This window comes from Sciurus vulgaris (assembly GCF_902686455.1).
Source record: "Sciurus vulgaris genome assembly, chromosome: 5".
Classification (NCBI taxonomy): domain Eukaryota; kingdom Metazoa; phylum Chordata; class Mammalia; order Rodentia; family Sciuridae; genus Sciurus; species Sciurus vulgaris.
In genome coordinates, this window is record NC_136465.1 from 18,560,025 (window position 1) to 18,579,730 (window position 19,706).

Sequence of the window (19,706 nt, forward strand, 5' to 3'; positions counted from 1 at the left end):
ATTAAAACGTAATATTTGTTCTTTGATTTAAGAGAAACCAATGATTCCATAGTTTGTGTTTAATGTGATCATTTATTCCTTCTTGCACTGGTGCTGATCCTAGACTTAACTATTTACTCATTGTCATCTTTGGATAAAATAGAATTTACTATTCAGTTCAGTATTTATGTATAGCTGAGGAATCAGCAGCTTACACAACTGAGTGGGAATCCTTGAAATGTCCATCTCAGCAGATGTACTGACAAAGAAGCACCTACATATGAAGACGTTCCCAAGCAGCAATTTGTTTCTATGGTACCTAAGTAGAGAAAGTCAGAATTAATCCCTGAAAGCAGAAAAATATCAAGTAGCTAAGAATCCCATGTTTAGGTAAGAGAAGGTGATAATGTTTTCCAACAAACAGAGTTGGTTAGAATTGTTTTTTTCTTTATTCATGTAACTAAAGGACATTCTTAGGCTATGATTTAATTTCATATTAACATTCCATGTAAAAAGTTAGATATTTGACTTACAAGGCTGATGACACAGGTTTCCAAGATCTACAATGTCACTTTTGCTTCATTGAGAAATGAATATAATACAGTAGAAGAGAAAACACTTTCTTGGTAAAGAGGAATTTATGAAGAAAGTTTTCAAGAAAACATCTGGATGAGAATTCAATATGATCATAAATGGGAGGGGAGGAAGAAAATTTGGTCATTCATTCATTTGCTTTAGAAATACTTTTGGAGAAACTTCTAGGTACTTTGCCCTGTGCCATATGCACTGGGAACAGTCACATTAGATAGTCCTTGCCTTCAAGAAACTTGAAGTCATCCAGCAAGGCAGGGTGACTTGGCCATAAGTGGTTCTTTCAGAGTAGAAAATGTCTCATTTAGCAAACCGAAACCGGGGCAGTGGGGACACCATGGGAGTGGTCATGACAGGAGAAAAAATAAACGAAGCTGAAGACAGAAACAAAAGACTCCTCAGGGAAAGCAAAAACAAGTTTAATAGAGAAAGTGTTTGCCCTTCCTTTAAATAAAACACATTTAATACTTTGTATAATACATTGAAAATATGACTTGTTCTTGAAAATGTCTTTTCTCCAAATGATTCTGAGGCTCAACCATGATCACCAGATACATGAAACTAAATATATCAAGGAGACACAATTACTCAGTACTCTATGTAGTGCATGATTTATAAACTCCACAAGTCACACAGTTTATACAAGTTAACATGGGCTATATGAAGTGGTTAAGTATTTATCCCTGCTAGCTAAAGTGAATATCCTTTTAACATTGTCCCTTGGTGTCCTCTGCTTTGAAAGATGAATAGTGAAATTTAAAAATGAGTGAATAGGCACTGCTGTGAAGAAAATACATTGTAAGCTGGAAATGCCTTTTGAATTATATGTTTATGCCTGAAAGCTTGACAAACACTGAACAATCTGTAAGGGATGTAAAAGCTCTTCACTATCAATTCAAATGAATATAATTTAATTATTCGTAGCAATGTGAATTTACTTATTAAACTAATTACTCTGAAATGCTTTGGTTGGCAGGTTCCAAAATAGTTTTGAAATTAGGGAACTATTTACCCACTGATTCTTGTGGATGGTCCAAATCCCTATGATATTCACAGCTGAAAAGCATTTTGTGTGTTCTCATCTTAATTTAAGTGATACTTCATTAGGAGGAGCAAATTAAGTCCTCTCTTTGAAAAAAAAAAAAAAGGTTAAAAAAAGCAGATCGCTTCTGAACAATTTCACACTCTCTTTTGGTTCAACATCCTCAATGTAGATTTGCATGCTATCACCTCTGAGACAGACTAAAATGACACCTGTCATTAAACGAGGGTGGCCCAATCTACTGACAGTCAGGATGGTACAATGTAATGAGTGTGTCAGTCTTAAGTTGGTTTAGAGAGAAATTTCAAAGAAATTTAATTCCAATAAATATAGTCTAAAAGTTGTTAAATGCATAATTCCACAAAAAGCACTTGAAGAAAGTCTGGTAAAAATAATTACCAGGAGATGCCAAAACCCATACATTTTTGTTCCAAATGTCATCACGACAACGATAACAAAAGCAGTACAAGGCAATACAGGAAAATCTCAGTCTTTCTTAAGTGACTTCGATTCCATTCCATGGAGAACAGGTAATGAGAGTACATGTCTTGTTACACTTGCTTTTAAACAGATGTCTTCTGGGACCATAAGCTCCAAGCAGCTTCAGATCTTTTCATTATCATCATTATGGATTTTTTTAAATGCGACTGGGCTTGCTTGTTTCAAAGAAGTCTTAGAAACATCCGTGTGCATGGTGGACATGGCTATAGTCTCATAGTCATCATCCCGAGACCGGAAATCACAAAAGTTAAAGAAGAACTGCAAGTCTCTCTGGAAGTTTTTGTTCAGGAATCCATAAAATACAGGGTTGACACAGGTGGATATCATGGCCGTGAGGTGGCAGAGCAGGAATAACAGATTGTGGTTGCATGTGGCAATGATCTGATGATTCCAATCAAACACAGTGTTAAAGATGGTGAGAGGCAGCCAGCAGACAGCAAATGCCACCACAATGGACAGCAACATGATGTTGATTCTTTTGCTTTCACTTGACCTGTATTTGTTGTCTCTCATCTTGTCCATCATGTTGTTTCTCCTTTTCAAGCGAATGTATATCTGTAAAGGAGCAAAGAACGAGTTCAACAGAACCACTTGTTTAATGAGGGATTTCTGTGCAAAGAAGGAAAAAGGGAAATGAAAGGGAGGTGAGATTTTCTTACCTTGAAGTAGCATATGAATATAAAGCAGAGTGGGCCAAAGTACTGCAGCACCAAGAGGAGAGTGGTGTAAGACAACCTATGAGAGTCCGAAGGAAATTTATCAAAGCACACGTACTTGTCTTTGAATGCATCGAGCGTTACGTTTTGAAATGGCTCATCAGTCAGGACTTGATAGATCAGGAAGGGCAGAGAAGAAGCCACAGCAAGGACCCAAATGACAGCAATACCTATGTAAGCGTGTCTGTTACTTGGTCTCCACCCTCGTGGGTTGATGATCAGCTGATGGCGTTCCACAGCGATGAGAACCAGAGAGAAAATGGACACCGTGATGGACACGCATTGCACGAAAGGATTCAACTTGCACATTGTCTCACCAAAGACCCAGTGGTCCATTAGCGTGTAGACAAATGTGAAGGGGAGACACATGATGGCCACAAGCAAGTCTGAGAAGGAAAGGTTCACAATCAGGATGTTGGTGACATTCCTCATCTCCTTCTGTTTCAAGATGATTATGATCAAAGCCAGGTTTCCAGAGACCCCGAGAATGATCACAGCTCCATAAGCAAGGGCTAAGGTAAATATCACAGCCAAGGGCAGGTGACAATCATCGTTTTCAAAAGCCAAAAATGGGGCACTCTCCTCTGACAGATTGTAGTGCACCGAATGATTTTCAACCTGAGAAAGTAATGTTGAATTCATTTTGATTGCTTTTGTTTTTAGAAATTACACAAAAGGACAGTACGTATCTTCAAAGCAGGTCAACTGCTCAGTTTATTCTTATGCCCCATATTGGAATCCATTTACCACAATTATTCTGAATTCTTCATTGCCTTGAACTGAACAATCTGTAAAGAGAAAATGATCAGTTGCATTACAAATTTTATTGAGGGCAGTCAAAATGAATTCTGACTCATAGAACTCTTTAATATGAAGACACTGAAATAAATAAACAAAATGTGATTTTGTAAATATGTTTTTAAAGTAGCAGAGGCCAAGCAGACATTTGCATTTTTAAAAATCCAGAAATATTTTTAACTGGACTTGGTTATACATTGAATGTCAGTGAACTACAAGTTAGTAAGGTATAAATAAATATCATGCCTCCAAAAATTTTATAGGAATACTGTCAGCACACTCTGAAACATAGTAAGAATGCAGATGTGTAACAACTTAATGCACAGATTAAAACAGAAAACACGAATGAGCAAAGCAAAATAACAACAAAAATACATAGTTTTTTCCTCCTACTATAGAAATGAATGGATCAGTGTAGAGATCTACAGTAGCAATAACGCAACATATATTGGACTGCTTTTTATGGCAGAATTTATTTAGCACAAGTATATTCAAAAGAAGATAATTAATATAGTGAAACTTTACCATATGAGGACTGTAGAAAGACCAGATGATGCTTAATCTAGAAAAATAATGGTAGAGATGTCATCTCACATTTTAATGGTGATCTGCAGAAGTCAGGGAACCAGGCTTAGAATATTATGTCTAACTATATAAGCTAGAAGTAGGACAAAGGAATGCTGCTATTTTTTTTAAATCACAGCATTATGAGAAACAAGAGTTTAATCAAATGAAATAAACCATCTATAAAAGCAGCAGGTACTCCAAGCATAAAAGCTTATAACTACTACATGTAAGGCCACTTTGAGCAGTTCTTGCATTGTGCAGGAGACTCTGAACCTCTATGTTTATTAATATATCGGAAGCTTTCAAAGAATTTCTAAGGTTTTATCCATGTAAATATCCCCCTTCCCCACAAGACTGTGTCTCCAAAACAAGAGTCTAGCTATTGGTGGTAATACTGTCTGTAATCACACTCTCCTTCTTGAGAATTCAAAAGGCAGAGAAAATGACTGGTTAATGTCAGTTGGAATGTGAGAACAAACCTTGAAGAAGCAGCCAATCACCTGTAGTATAAATATTCTTTTCTTCTTAACAAGACAAATCAAAGACAATAGTCTGGTAGAGGTTCAAAGCTATTTTTTTTTAATTCCTGATTTTCTCTAGATTACTAAATAAATTTCTAAGGGGAGATTTCTTAGCTTAATTAACAGATCTTTATGCCTGTGTTGAGAAACTGAATTGCATTTATTTCTTACATAACAATAAAGAATATTGTGTAAATGTACTTCCATTGAAAGATAAATAAGAAATCTAATGTATAAAAATGTATTTGCCTTTTATATGATGTCTCTAGTAAAACTTTCATTTAGTGCTTTTGTTGTTTAGACTATGGGGTGTTTTCTATTATGAAACTGCAATTTGGCCTTCTGAAACTGAAGAAGATAAAATAAAGGTTGCTATCACTAAGTGAAATGAAACCATCAAGGAATGGTAATGGAATAATTTTGCAGGTGGACGTCATGAAAGATATGGCTCTCTCTCCCTCTATGCAACAACCTTTTATTTAAGAGGTCATCACACTTTTTTCCTCTTGAGAATCCCAAAAGCAGTGAGAAGGACCACTTAATGCCATTTAGAATGAGAGGACAAGTCTGGAAGAAGCAGGTGATAATTTTAGAGTAGTTTTGAAATCTCTTATTTCTTAGAGAATTCAAGAATACTTAGCATCATATTTCGTATTCAGGTTACTATAGAGATGGTTAACATTGCTTATCAGTTTTGAATTTTCATTATTTAAAGTAACACTTGCACAGTAGCAAAGCATGTCCTTAAAAAATGGTGTTTCTCATGGCTCCAAGTTCCACCATGAATGAGGATATTGGCATGAGAGTCAGGAGGTGTGGACTATTGAGTATATTCCTAGGCCTGGCAGTTAAAGACCTCTAAGTTACACCTTCCTTCCACTCTTTTCTCTCATAATCCTAATGTGAATGCTCTGTTGTGGGTAGGCCAGATTATTCAGTCTTTCAAATATAACTCTGCCTTCACATATAGTTCTACCATTCCTCTTTTTGGGTGTTGTCTCTCTCCATCAATCAAATTCTACTCACCCTTCAAAGCACCATTTAGTCCCTTGAAGACTTAGTTGGTGCCCATCCATTTCAATATAACATCTTTGAGGGTAGACATGATGCATGCTTCATAGTACCTTGAAATATTAGATTTAGAATGAAAATAGATTGACTGATAGAGTAGATGCAGAGCTGGAATAGTAGGGTTTTTTTGTGTAAATTAATCTTATAGCAATGGTTCAATCTATCATCATCCTTTTACACACAAAATGAATGTTAGTGACAACAGACATTCTGTTAGGTCAAGTACAAAGTAGAGAATGTTACACTGTATAAAAAAGGAACTGTTTGTGAAAGAGTTTTCATTTTTCCAATGAATATTTGTTTACTACTTATGTTGCCAGGTATGGATTTTGTAGAGAGAACAATGATCCTTTCGTTGTACTTCAAATCTTGTGGACAGAGAAAGATAAAAATAAATTAATAAAAGGTATAGTATGCTAGATGATAATAAGTGCTATGGAGAACAACAGATCGGAGAAGGGAGAGTGAGATTGTCAGAAATTATAATTTATTCCTGGGTGGTGGGAAAAGGTCTCTGACTGCCTGAGAAAATGGCAGGTGAATTAAGACCTAAGAGAGGCAAGTAAGGAAGCCATGTAGATATCTCAGGGATATTTAAGAAGGGAAAGAGAAGAAGTAGAGAAATTTGTTAAGGGGCTAGTCTAATAATCTAGGCAGGAGGTTATGGGAGTATAGTTGAAGGTGTTTGAAGTAGACAGGAAAAAGAAATTTTGTATCTGCTAGCTTACTTTGACAATTACAGGAATTTGTGCAAGCACTTATTGAATTATTTCAATCTACGGGCTACGAAGGAACTTCTTACTGATGAGTTTAAGTAAATATACTGAAATGCTACTCAGATACCTTTGAAATTATATTTGATATACATGCCCCACAGGGAAGAGAAGTTTTCCTACTCAGTAGGAGCTAATTTAACCATACGGAAAATGAAAACTTTATTTCTTTTAAAAGTGTTTCCAAGCTTCTTCTGTTAAGTGCAGGGTTGGCAGCCATTCCATTTGGGTAAATAAGTTTGTATTGGATAACATTTGTATTTTGTTTACCTTAGTATAATTTCAAAAAAATAATTTTTAGAAAATAACAGTATTAAAAGAGAGTTTAGATGACTCATCTTTGTAAATGTAAACAATAAATTAACTATTAAAATATATATTTATAAAATAAGCTACACAACTACAGACATTGCAAAAATTAGCAGCTGTTAAATTTGGCTGCCATATACCTTTAAAGGCCAAATAGAGACCTACAAACCTCACCACTTCGCATATTAGGCCCCTCACAGGGGGAAATTCCCTTATCCTTCTTTTCAAATAAAACGCTGGCCTTTCACTGCCTGCTATTCGCAGTGCTGTTCCCACCTGAAAATACTGCTGTCCAGGCAACCTGCTGCAGATGTATTTCAAATACCCGGGATTGTCTGTTCATCTCAATTGTTTTGTAAAAGAAATGTCGGTTGTGTTACACACAGCCCCTGAAAGTTACTGCTGGCTTATCTAAACGAATTACATAATTCTCCGTGCCTTCCCTGAGAGGGGAGAGGGCTTGTTCACCAGGCAGCTGCCCTAAGACAGGCAGTAGCCAGGAAGAGCACTCAGTCTTCAGGCACCGGCTGGGAACTGGGTCCAAGAGCTGTCTCTTCTCTCGTTTCACCAGAGAACCTGCTCAGGTTCTTGGGACAGAGGGCTACCGTTTTCAAGTCCCGTGCTGAGAGGCGAGCTCTGCACTTGCCCCTGCCTATGTGCCAACTCAGAGCAATGCTTTCTCAGAGGATCCATGAGGGCATGGCAAATTACAAGGCGCTCAAAAAAAAAAAAAAAAAAAAAAAAAAAAAAAAAAGTGGAACATAGAAACTGTAGACACATACTCCCTCTCCAAGCTCTCTCACCTCTCCTCAGGGTTTTCCTGTGCTCTAGGAGTTACCAAAGAATGAAATGGGGTATGATCAAAATTTCTGTGGCAGGCTAAACCGCCCGCCCTTTTTATATTGTGTAACTAGGCGAATTGCGAATTGCCTGGATTAATTCCTGACCTCTACACACACACACACACACACACACACACACACACACACACACACACACACACCACGGCCCAAACCCTAAGTCGTTTCTCTCCTTAGCCCAATATCCATTCTTAAAACACTCATCTCTCCATTCTATCTGGAGACCAACGGGACACTTACTAAGCCACCTCCACTTGAGTCCATCCTTCATCTCCTAACCCAGCGTGTTTGCTCATTACCGGTCTAGGAGAAGGAGCTGAAGAGTTCCACGATTAAAACTCCGAAACCTGAGGACAGGGCTCAGGGCTACCAGAGTGCAGCGACAGGCTGAAGGGCCCACTAGCGGGGGGATCCAGGCTCCATTCCAGTCCAGACAAGTGGGGAAAGGGCTCGCGCCCCAGCGGGACCAGTGCCTCGGGACAGGGGCGAAGGTGCACGCCTGGCGGAGCCCACCCTGTTCAACGGGCCCCAGCCGGTTCTCCAAGGAAACCGCACAGCCGCCCCCCGGCAGCGGATCTAGACAGCTCCGGGGAAAGGCGCGAGCTGCGGGAGGTGCGGGGAGACCTACCAGGGCCCGTCCCGCTCCCTCGCCTTCTTATGGGATCCGGGGGAGAGGAAAACTTGGATCCCGGTCCAGAGGTCCCGGCAGCAGGGCGCGGGGATGCGCGAACACGGGCTAAGGCGCGCTCTCCCCGGCCAGAGCCGGCCCCAAGCCCTTCGCAGGAGTCCGGGAGCCGTGCGGCAATCGGGAGCATCCTGCCACCTGCCCGCGCCGGGGACCAAAGCGAGAGGCGGACGCGGCGCCGCAACTCGGTCCCGCACAGCCAGTTTCCAGCACTCGCAGCCCTTCCCTTCCTCTCATCCCTCGCCTGGTCAAGGAAAGATTTCTCCAAAGTCCTTTAAAAAGCGTAAACTTGAAACTTACCCTCTTTTGAATGGGTCTCTGTTTGCTAAAGCGGGAAGGGTGTCATGGAAAGGGGCAGAGGGGAGAAAAAGATCCTCTGGTATTTCTCCTGCTCAGATCTAAAGATTGCTGAAGAGAGGAAGAGACGCCCCCTTAAAGCCGAACTCCACCTCATCCCGGATCACGTGACGCGCCCCGCGAAGCGCGCCCGCGGCTCCCCCGCGGCCCCCCACACCTCACCTTGGATAGACACCTCGAGGGTGCGTTGCCTAGAAATTCTGCAGAGAAAGACAATTAAACCTAAACACAAGCCGTCAGACACAGACGCACCGGGCAGAGAGGGCAGTGAGCCTTCATCCCCGCACAGTCCTTGACTCCGAGATGGCAAGGCAATTTTACCAGGCTTTTCAAAAGTCAATGCCACCGTGATTTCTTTTGTTTGCAGGTCAGTGCCATCTTGTGGCCGAAATCGTACTTGGCCTGAAAGCGCGAGCGTAGAGCTCGGCTCCAGAGCTAAAGGACTGGTTATTTACGGGAAGAGGAAACGTGTAATTGGCCGCAACGACGCCACTAATATGTTTTTTACTTTGTGACGCTCGAATATTTCTCACGCTGGTACCCAAAAGTTACTTTCTTCAGGTTATAAGTGAACAAAAAGAAGACCTTTAAAAGGCCCAAGTAGCAAATCTTGGATGAGAGTCTGGCGTTTTAACTTCCTTCCTTTCTACTGAGAAAAAAGAATACATTGAGTTAGATTTGTTCCCAGCGCCTAGCTGCTTTTTATAGTTTTGGGGCGGGGGCACCATGAAGCGAACATTTCCCTTGTGGTCAGAAAGAGTCAATGCAATGTCCTCGATGCTTAGTCTATGACAATAAGGAACATCATGAAGAAAGGAAGGTACACAGAGGACTTGGATGGTGCAGATTCATCGCGGTGTTGGTGGTTCAGGCTAACTACTTGCACCGATCTCAGATGTTTTGCAAGTGTCTATTCTGGTCTGAAAGTCAAGGTTGTATAATAAAGACGCGCACACACCATGGTTTACTGACACAGACGACTGGAATGTCTTCCAAATCAAACTCAAAAAATTAAACGCCTTTCCAATAAAGATACGAGCATTGCCTAAAATATGCTTCGCCTTCTGTCTTCAAATTAAAAGCAAAGTAAATTTCAAAACAGATGGGATCACCTGAACTTTACAGTGTTTGAGATGTTTTCTTTTTCTGATGGTCGACCTGAATAAAAATTATTTGAAACTCAATATAAACTCATTTATTTATATAGATAAAGAGGTACACAATCTCTAGGGATGTTTTTTTCCCCCCAGAAAAGCTTTCTGAAGTATTTGTCACTAGACCCATTTTTCTATAGTTGGAAAAGGACTATGATCAAGAATTTAAATGCTGTGCTCATGCTGTAAATGTCCTATGGGTATATAATAACAGAAGAGTAAATGCTTAAAGATCCCACTTATGGGCCCTAACTAATATCATTCTTACAGATAAAACACACACTCACTCACATACACCAAAGATGAAAATATAAAACATAATTTAGGAATTTCAAAGCCTTTAAAAGCAATAGCATACTTATTTGTGTTCATTATATTTCTACCAATTGTCTGTCAACTCTACTCCCTTAAGTCTTACGTTCTTGAAGTTTCCTCTAATGCTTTTGATCATCATATTGGTCAGTTTTAGCCTGTTGCAAGAATTATAATTGAAATGATATAATTCTCTACTAAGAATATATTTCTAAGTAAAATTCTTTGTTATATCAGCAATATTTTAGATTTGAGAATATAAGTTGAACTCAGGTACTTTCTGTATTTTCCAAGAATGCTAATAAAAAGGGCTGCACCAATATTGTATTTTATTATTTTAATAACTCCATTTTTAGAACATATCGCACTAAGGCAAATCTATAAAGCTACATTCTTAAGTTATTAATTAACATCAAATACTAATATTTGAAAAATTGTTGGTTGCAAAGCCCTTTTTCTACATGATAGTGATACAAAGAGAAGTTGTGAAAATCCAAAACAAAATTTCATAACTCTCTAGAAATATAATTTACTGAGAAGTCATCCCAATGTGTAAACCAGAGCAATTAGATATAGTATAATGACCAAATACAACATAAGATCCTCTTACAATGTAATTTTTTCTTTTTTTTTTTTTTTTTGGTACTGGAGATTGAACCCAATGACACTTTACTTGTGAGCTACATTGCCAGCCCTTTTTTTATTTTTTATTTGAGACAGGGTCTTCCTGAGGTTCTGAGAGTCTCACTAAATTGCTGAGGCTGGCCTCCAGTTTGCAATTCCTCTGCCTCAGCCTTCCCAGTTGCTAGGATTCCAGGACAGTGCCACTACATGGAGAGAGAGCCTTTTATAATGTAATCTTATGGGAGTTTCGAAATAAAGTATCTGGATTCCTCAAAAGATATATGTTAAATTTCAAGATCCTTATTTTACTTCTCTTTAGTGAACAGTTGAATACTTTCCTATTTGGGTTTCAGACTAGATAAAACTTTTTTGTTGGGGAGAGAGAAATTTTTGAATTCTGTGTGTTTCCTTAAAAAATTTCATAACCGCCTGACCTACAAACCATGACTAAGCTAACTAAATTAATGATGTATCTTCATTTTTCTCTTGAGCAACAGTCTTGCACTGTCATTTGAACTGAAGGATATGATCTACTCATTAAATCAAAGCAAATCTTAGTTTTTACTAAAAAATGGAAAATTTTCATAGTCTGGTTCATTGTTTAAATTCCATGATCCAATTCTTGTTGAGATAAAAGGGTGTTTCTCAGATTGTTGCTGTAGCTTAAACATTGTAATAACTTTATTAGTCTTGTGATGAATTTCTGCTGGAAGGGTTCAAGTTTCTGAAATACTATGAGAGACCCTGAAACAAGGAAATTGTCATAATTTATTATCTAGAAGAATCCGGATAGGTATTAACACTCCATGTGAAAAGTAAAATGGGAAGGAAGAAATTCCACTGCATAGAACCTAATATGAAGCACACTGCCAAGTCAGTTTATGGCCTCTGCACTGATCATGTAAGTGTTTCCATCTTTCCGTAAATTACTGCATTTCTTTAAGTCTATGATGTCAAAAAATGTAAAATGGCAATGTTATTTTATGGAATAATATTGAAGTTATGAAATGATAAGAGAAAATGCTTTGGAAAAGCAATAACATACCATCAGTTTAAAAAGAACGTCAAAGTTAGAGTATTAAGATTTCTATTTTAAAAAGTCCACATCTGAGAACTGATACAATACAGTTGGTACACAGCTTTGACTAGACTGTAAGTATAATCAAGTAGTCATCACACTCATTTTATTCAATTGTATTTTTGAGAAAAGCAGAATAAATAACAATTAATTTAGTTAAAATATGAATATACAAGTACCAGGACAAGCAACTCAATTATCTCCCATGTGTAGAAATGTCAAATACTATTTGTGGATTTGTTCTTCATGTGAAATGGGAATGCTCTTCAATAAAGTTTTCATTTGGTTACATAGGCTACATATTTAAGGAATTTTTCAACCCTGCTGGAATAATATTCTAGAAAACTAAGGTCTTAAAATTATTTAGTAAATATCTAAAAATTTCTCTTCAGGATTCATATTGTTAGACAACCTTTAGACATTCAACAAAAGTGCAATGCCTTGTTACAATAATGTAAACTTATGTGTTTAATACATGGTATAATGAAAAGAGATTGACCATTGTTCACGTTATTGCTTTCAAAGATCATGATTATTCTTCCCTTCATAGCTCCTGTCAAAGAGACAGGGTAGGAATAGCTGGTGAGTAGGCCAGCAGGAATCCCCATTGGACACCCTATCCTCTATGACAAACATCTCCATCCATTCATCTTGCCCCCTACCCTGGCCTCCATCCTCATAATCTCAGGCTTGGTCTTAAGATTCCTTCACAACACAGCACTTCAGGGAGCCAACAGCACCAGATCAGACCTGGCCCAGGATGTAAAGGGGTGATTGATAGGACCATTTTTCCCAATGAGTGGAGAAGGATTCCTCATGTATATTTAAATAATATCACAAACAGGTACAGAGAGGTCACCATTTGGCTGAGGGAAGTATCCTCTCTTTATTCCTTTGTTTAATGTCTAGTCGTTATTTTTCTCAGATACATTTAATACTTGAAAATATCTAAGTATGCAAGGATGCCTGTAGTATAATCGGACTCCTGTGAACTCAAATCATTAGCTATTACTCTCCACTAGCATAGTGTGTGGGTGAAAACAACTAACTCAACTGCACAGATTGTTACAACTACAAATTTAAAACCTTAGTTGAGCCTTAAATATCACTCAGAAATTCTTGAGACTGAGTCACTCCAAATTCCTCTCCTCTTCTAAAGTATTCTAAAATTTCACTCCTTCTTCCAGCCTCCTACCTCATACCCTCAATCTCAATGGAGTTCTTCTTTTTCAAATGAGTGAAGGCCATCATGGATTTACTCGCTAACTTTCATAACCCTAGTTTTAGCAATGGATCTTCCAAACAACTGTTCTAGTCCCCAGACTTTGAGTCAACCTGGTCCACTGAGATTTCCCAGCCAAGACTCCAAACACCATTGGGACAAGTCATCTCCACTGTGCTCTACAGAGGTGCTGACCACCAAAACCCAGGACCATACCAGCTGTGAGTTGTGTTCCACCAAGTTTTGTTGAGGGTTGTTAAACTATGACAAGGTAACTATAGCATTTGTTTATTCAATAATTCACTTTTTTTTTCTGACTCAGCACTAAAATAAAAACAAAACAGAAAGAAAAGACAGTGGATTTAATCCGACATCACTTTCCTAGCTGTTTATGTGAATACACCACTGTGAATCTCACCACATCCACAAGACTGGGGTTCTATTTAGAATAAGATACATTTCATGTTTGTATAATTATATCAAAAGGGACTCTACTGTCATGCATAAATAAAAGGAACCAATAAAAAAAAAAAAACTTGCTGAACTCTTTCTCAAGGTAACTACCTTACCTATGTCACATCTTCTCTAGCTACCTTCTCTTTCCTGGCTAAATTCTCTAAGAGTAAGGTACATTTACTGTCTTCTCACTTGCTCTTGAAATATGGCCTACTTGAACCTAATTCTTCACAGGATACCAATGACCAAAGCCAGTGGACACACTTCACATTTTATGATGTGCATTATGGATGTTGCCTTGGACCCTCTTGACCATCCTCTCTTCTTGGAGTCTTCTTTTCCTTTAACTCTAGGGCTTTCTTTTCTTCACTGGATACTCCTCAGTCTTCTCTCCCAGGATCCATGATCTCCATCTATTTCTCCTGTGCTTTTATTCTCTAGGATTCTGTTATATAAAAGGCCAGAGATAGTCTCTTTGTATTAGCCTAAACTGGTCCCCATATTGTTATTTCTTCACATCAGACTAGGGCCATTAGCCCAAAGCCTGCCAACAACAACTCAAATCCTCTCACATCTGATTGCTTTAAATATAATCAAAATAAACATAACTTAAGCCCCTTAGAGCCTACCTAAGCTAGATGCCCTGCAACTCAGCTTGGCATCTGCTAACTGTAATTAAGACCATTCCTCTCTATATAAAGGACAACAGACCATTATGGCTGCCTCTTAGATGTCTCTGACCCAGAAGCCCCTACCTTGGTGCTGAGGGATGTCACCTGGACGTGTAAAGTCTCTCTCCATTTCTCTTCTCCCCCAAGAGTGTCTTTGTCCTATCCCCCTACTGGGCGGTATCCCCACCCTGCTATTTCTGGGACTTCTCTTGCTAGGAGACACTACCCATGTCATGCAATACACCTTCCAAGATCAGTCAAGTAAAGTTTGAGCCTGTGGTGGTCCTGCGTCTTTGTTTAACCCTGAAATCAAACTTTCCAGAGATGCCAACCTTAATCTTCTCCTGTATTCAATATTCAGCATGAATAATCATGCTGTCTGCCATCCATTATGTTCTTGTATGTCCATAAACTCAAATCTCTATTACAAGTACAGATCTTTTTCAGGTTTGCTTGACATTTGCTTCTTAGTTCATGGATCTGACCTCAATTAGCATCATCATCCTTCTCTTTCACACCAGAACCTTAGAATCATCCCTCACACTCTGGAATCCAATCCATTACAGATCTCATTGTTGGTTTGTTTTATTTATTTTTTTAAATTTCCTGAATATTTCCCACACGTGTTCTTTCACCTCCAACAACCTCTATTTATTTCTCTACTAATGGTCTTGGTCCCTATCCAGTTGTATCTCTCAGTTAAAGTTATGCAGTTGCTCTTCTTCCAGATTCTTCAAGCAAATTGAAAATGATGTCCTTTTCAGCCACTTACAGTGTCTTCAGCTACCCCAACATTCGAGTCTCCCTGGACCACTTGCACTTCCTTGAATGACACTCTCGCCCCTTCGTGTTACTGCCCCACGTCTCACTTGCCTCTTGCTCATCTCCTCCATCTGCCTGTTTAATTCTTACCAAATCCCTCAAACTTCAGTTCAAGTGCCTTCTCAACTCTAAAGCCCCCTCTCTTCTCCATCTTCCCAACTCCCTACAGAGGCTTCATTTGCATTCTTATCGACATTCTTACAACAATCTAGGTTGACTTCCAATGCAGAACTCATCACATTGACTGTCATTAATTATTTGCATAGACCTACAAATACACTGGCTTTTTTTTTTTCACCTCTTTAAACTTAAGAGACTAGAATAATATCTGGATACCAAATATGTTTTGTTGGAAGACCGAAAAACTAGGAATAGGGTAGGACCACAAAAATTTTGAACATCACGAATCAAGCCCTTCTGGTTTCCCCAAGAGGTGTAAGCTTGAACAATGGACCCCTGCTGCCTTTGAAAATACTTATAATGTGTGCTGGAAGAAGCACCTCACATTTTTCCACCTACCGAATGACACAATTTTGAAAGGTGAATTGCCTGTGAGAATGATAAGAGTAAGAATATGGTAACATGGATTTTGGAAGAACATGTTATTCAACGATGTTAACATTTAACTCTGGGCTTAGGCTTTGGACAGTTATCTAAACATTCTTTTTCAAGACTATCCAAAATAAACCAACATACCCAAAATAAATAAATCCTTCTCCTTTCATTTCCACTTAAATATACTAAAGTTATATTTAGACTTATAACTAGATTTAAACTATTAACCATGAAAATTAAACAGCCAATAAAAAGTTTATTTTAAAAAACTATTAGAGGATGTTCTCAACGACATCACTTTTTGAGAGGACCTTTGATCTGCAAAAGGAAAGAATTAAGTGACCTATATATGAATTTAAATGATAAAATATTATGATTCAAAAGAAATCCATGTTCTTTTCCTTTATATATATTTTGCACCACGAAGTTGTAAAATGATATAAAAGATGCTCTGTCGATATGTAAGATATCCACAACTTTTTGAAAAGAAAGAATCAAATCTAGTTGTGTAGTTATTAGTAGCTACAGAAAATATACCAGTAATAATGGAAAAACTTTGTCAACAGTGTTTTGTTCCTTCCCTTTCTTTTCTTTTTCTAATGGGGCAGCAAACAATACCTATGACTACCAAAATTTTCTTAAGATAAAAAAGATTGCTTTTCCACACATGTGTATTAATGCCTGCATATCAATGAAAGAAAGTCATAGATATTCAGAGCTTAAAGGGAACTTCAGATCTGTACTTGCTCGCACGGGTGCGCGCGCGCACACACACACACACACACACACATTGTAAACACTAAAAGATTAATTGCATTGTCTAAATCCACACTGTTAATTTGGGATGAAACCTGGCAGTAACCCAGGTGTTCTAAGTGTCTGTTATTCAAATATAAATGTGAGTGATTGTATAACCACAAACATGCGTGTCGCATATATATGTGTAGGTATTTTTTACATGGAAATTTAATTTTTAAAAAAGAATTCTGCCTGGAAATCAGTTACTGATTTCTATTTAATGGTTTGATCATTAGAACATCAAAAGGAGAATAGCATATTGCTTAAGAAGCACAATGCTTATTGGAAGTCAATAAAGTATTTAGGGTGCCCCCACTTAGACCTTCAGAATTATAACTGAAGTTCTTGAGAAAGTGACTCTATGCTTATGGCACCCTGGTTAACTTCAAACAGTTTTTTTTCCATAAAAGCAACTGGATGACTTTCACATTACTAAGTTCCTCATTTTAAGGAACTGAAATAAGGAACTACACTAATAAGTTCCAAAATACTAATTTACCTGACAAACTATTCTTATTCCAAAGGAATCAAGGCAAAAAATAGAACTGTAACAATATTTTTGTTAACACACAGGAATGGCCCTTTCCATACCCTTATGTAATTAAGGACTTAAATTCACCATAATAGAAAAAGTGGACACAAATATTTACTCTTAATGAATACAACAAAAATTCTTGGAGAAAAAAATGCATCTAGTAAAATAATACTATTTTCATTAGTTTATCTACCCCATATAACTAATATATCCAAATCATATATCATTTGAGATTATATCAAAGCCCTTCAGCAACTGTCCTCCAAAAATGGTAGCAAGTATCAAAATGGAGTAATAACATTGATAAAAACAAGACATGTTCCGCAGCAAAATGCTGCACCAGGCACAATTGTTCAATAATTTGTCTTAGGAGTCCCAAGTGTTCTATAACTTTCATCTTTACAGATAAGCTTTCTTTCATAACTGATAACGAATCCTGAACACTGGGAAATAGCCAGCTTAATTTTGTAACATTCATAAAATCCAACTTAATTTCCCAAGCGAGCATTTTATAAACAGTGAGTAGGAAAAATACACAGAGCAGAGGTGGACATTACTATTTCTGTTCCCAGAGGTGGTACGCCCTGCAATGCAACTCTATAAAACACAAACAAAATTCTTCTATTATGTGCTACAAAGAGTCATGATGATCAGTCCTGAATCTCTTAGGGAAATTTGAAGGTAAAAGCACACTCAAGGTCACATCTTCTTTATGCAACATATTGCTGATTATTTTAAACTAATGATTCTTTCAAAATAAAGGATTGTTGATAATTTCTTCACTCCATGGATCCCTAATACTGTATGTTTTAATGAATATTTAAAGAAGAAATTCTAACTTCCCTTTCTGAGGTTTTTGCACCACAGAGTTGTAAAATAATATAAAGGATGATCTGTTGATACCTAAGACACCCCCAACTTTTTGCAAAGAAAGAATCAAATCTAGTTGTATAGTTATTACAACTAGAGAGAATATACCAGTAATGATGGAAAATCTTTGCCTGAGGTTTTTGTGGGTGTGATGGGAAGGGAAAATAAATAGGTTAAATAGAATGTTCATCTCAATGACACAAGGACTTTTATTTCCAATAGTCTAACAATAACAGTACTTCAATTTACAGGTTTGTATAGTTAAAAAAAATTGAATTTGACCAAGAAAGAAATTTATCTTCTAGTTTTAACACTCAATAGCATGTAGTCTAGGTTGGTTTTGGGGGATAGTCATGATGGGGTTCATCAGGAAGTTGTTTTAAAGTCAAGGTGTATTTGAAGGGTGTGCATTACGACTATACAAAGGATGGAAAGATGGAAATTTATGGGACAATGTGTAGTATATCAATTGTGTAGAGGTTGGAGATCAGAAACTCTGAGACCAAGCTTTCCTCTTCTCAATGTCATTGCTTTCAGCACCTCCTTTCTCCCTTCCCCTTCTGCAGAATCCCATGGGCCTGCTTGGATGCAACTTGTTTAAAGCTATTGGAGAGAACACAATGATTCAGGACAGCATAGAAAAATGAAATAGGAACTGTAGTTTCCTCAGGCATTTAGAACTTCTTGGGTGACAAACAATATAGCCCCCATGCATACTAACTGCTCAATCAGTAGAAAAGGAGCACAAGAATTATTGTCTGACCTTTGGGGTAACAGCAATTGCTGGCCCAGAAATTAAATTTACAAATTGCATTTTGTCCAAGGAATAAAGTTGTCTTCAGTAGATTGAAGACCAGTCCCACAGGCTTGAAGCCATCAGGCCATGCTGTGATTGTCACATAATAGCTCTAGTTTTAAGAATACAATAAAATAGTGACCCCTCTCACCTCTTAGCTGTGTCCAGAGACAGGTAAATGGCTCTCTCTCCCTCCCTCTCCCCTCTCTCTCTCTCTCTCTCTCTCTCTCTCTCTCTCTCTCACACACACACACACACACACACACACACACACACACACAGGTTAAATTATCTGCCAACTAATGATTAAGGCAAAACTACGCAACACAAAATACTGATTTGGAAATATTAAGGCGGGAAATAATGTTGAGAAGGAACAGAATCGAGTTTTCTGTTTGTTGTGGGTCTTTTTGTTGTCTGTTTTTTAACCCAACGGCAACCCTTTTTAGCCCCTCGGTAAAGAGTTGGTGCCATTGCAACCTCACTCCCCAGCTCCACGCCGCTTGCCCACCCGTGACTTCTACTCCTTAGCCTGTTCTGTGCATGCATTACCACCGACTCCTCGGCATGCCCTGCAAGTTCAGTTCTATCTCCTCGCCTGGCCCAATCTTCTTGCTCACTTCAAAAAGGTGCAAGAACGAGCGGTATTGTTTCGTTTCTGCTTTGGTTGTCTCCGAACAAAGAGAAAAACTGGGTCTTGAAGCTTTTGCTCGAAAGTCTAAGCACTTAGAGGTACACCCACTCCCACGCAGTTCACCACCCGGCTGCGGCGAGCACCAGAAAAAATCTATTTGCCCTCCCAGTTAACTTGTTCTGGAACCCGAGGCCAGGATGACCTGGCGGCATCCTGAAGCCCAGCAGCTTCTAGCTGGGACCCCTAACAGTGGTGTAGAAACTACGGTGCCCCCGGTCCCCGGCTTTGGGAAAATCCGGAGCGGAGCAGGCGCCCTGGAGCAGGGTCTCTGGGGTCCCCGGAGCAGTCACGTGTTCCCGAGGCGCCTCTAAAACCCTCGCGGTTCCCCGCCCCCTCCTCCCCACCGCCA

The 19,706-nt window shown here is 38.6% G+C and overlaps 1 protein-coding gene across 5 annotated transcripts; it reads right to left on the reverse strand.

The window, feature by feature from the left end:
* Positions 1-413: 413 nt before the first annotated feature.
* NPY1R (neuropeptide Y receptor Y1) lies at positions 414-9,214 on the reverse strand. Of its 5 annotated transcripts, XM_079141026.1 has the most exons (5): positions 8,933-9,214; positions 8,714-8,821; positions 5,742-5,839; positions 2,773-3,617; positions 414-2,668 (listed from the first exon to the last, which is right to left on the reverse strand). In XM_079141026.1, exons 4-5 carry the CDS (start codon positions 3,469-3,471, stop codon positions 2,216-2,218), a joined length of 1,152 nt encoding a protein of 383 aa, XP_078997152.1. In that variant the 5' UTR covers positions 3,472-3,617; positions 5,742-5,839; positions 8,714-8,821; positions 8,933-9,214; the 3' UTR covers positions 414-2,215. The 5 variants fall into 5 exon arrangements, with proteins under 5 accessions (XP_078997152.1, XP_078997150.1, XP_078997153.1 ...); XM_079141024.1 differs by lacking the exon at positions 5,742-5,839; XM_079141027.1 differs by lacking the exons at positions 8,714-8,821; positions 8,933-9,214 and adding an exon at positions 8,357-8,641.
* Positions 9,215-19,706: the final 10,492 nt, after the last annotated feature.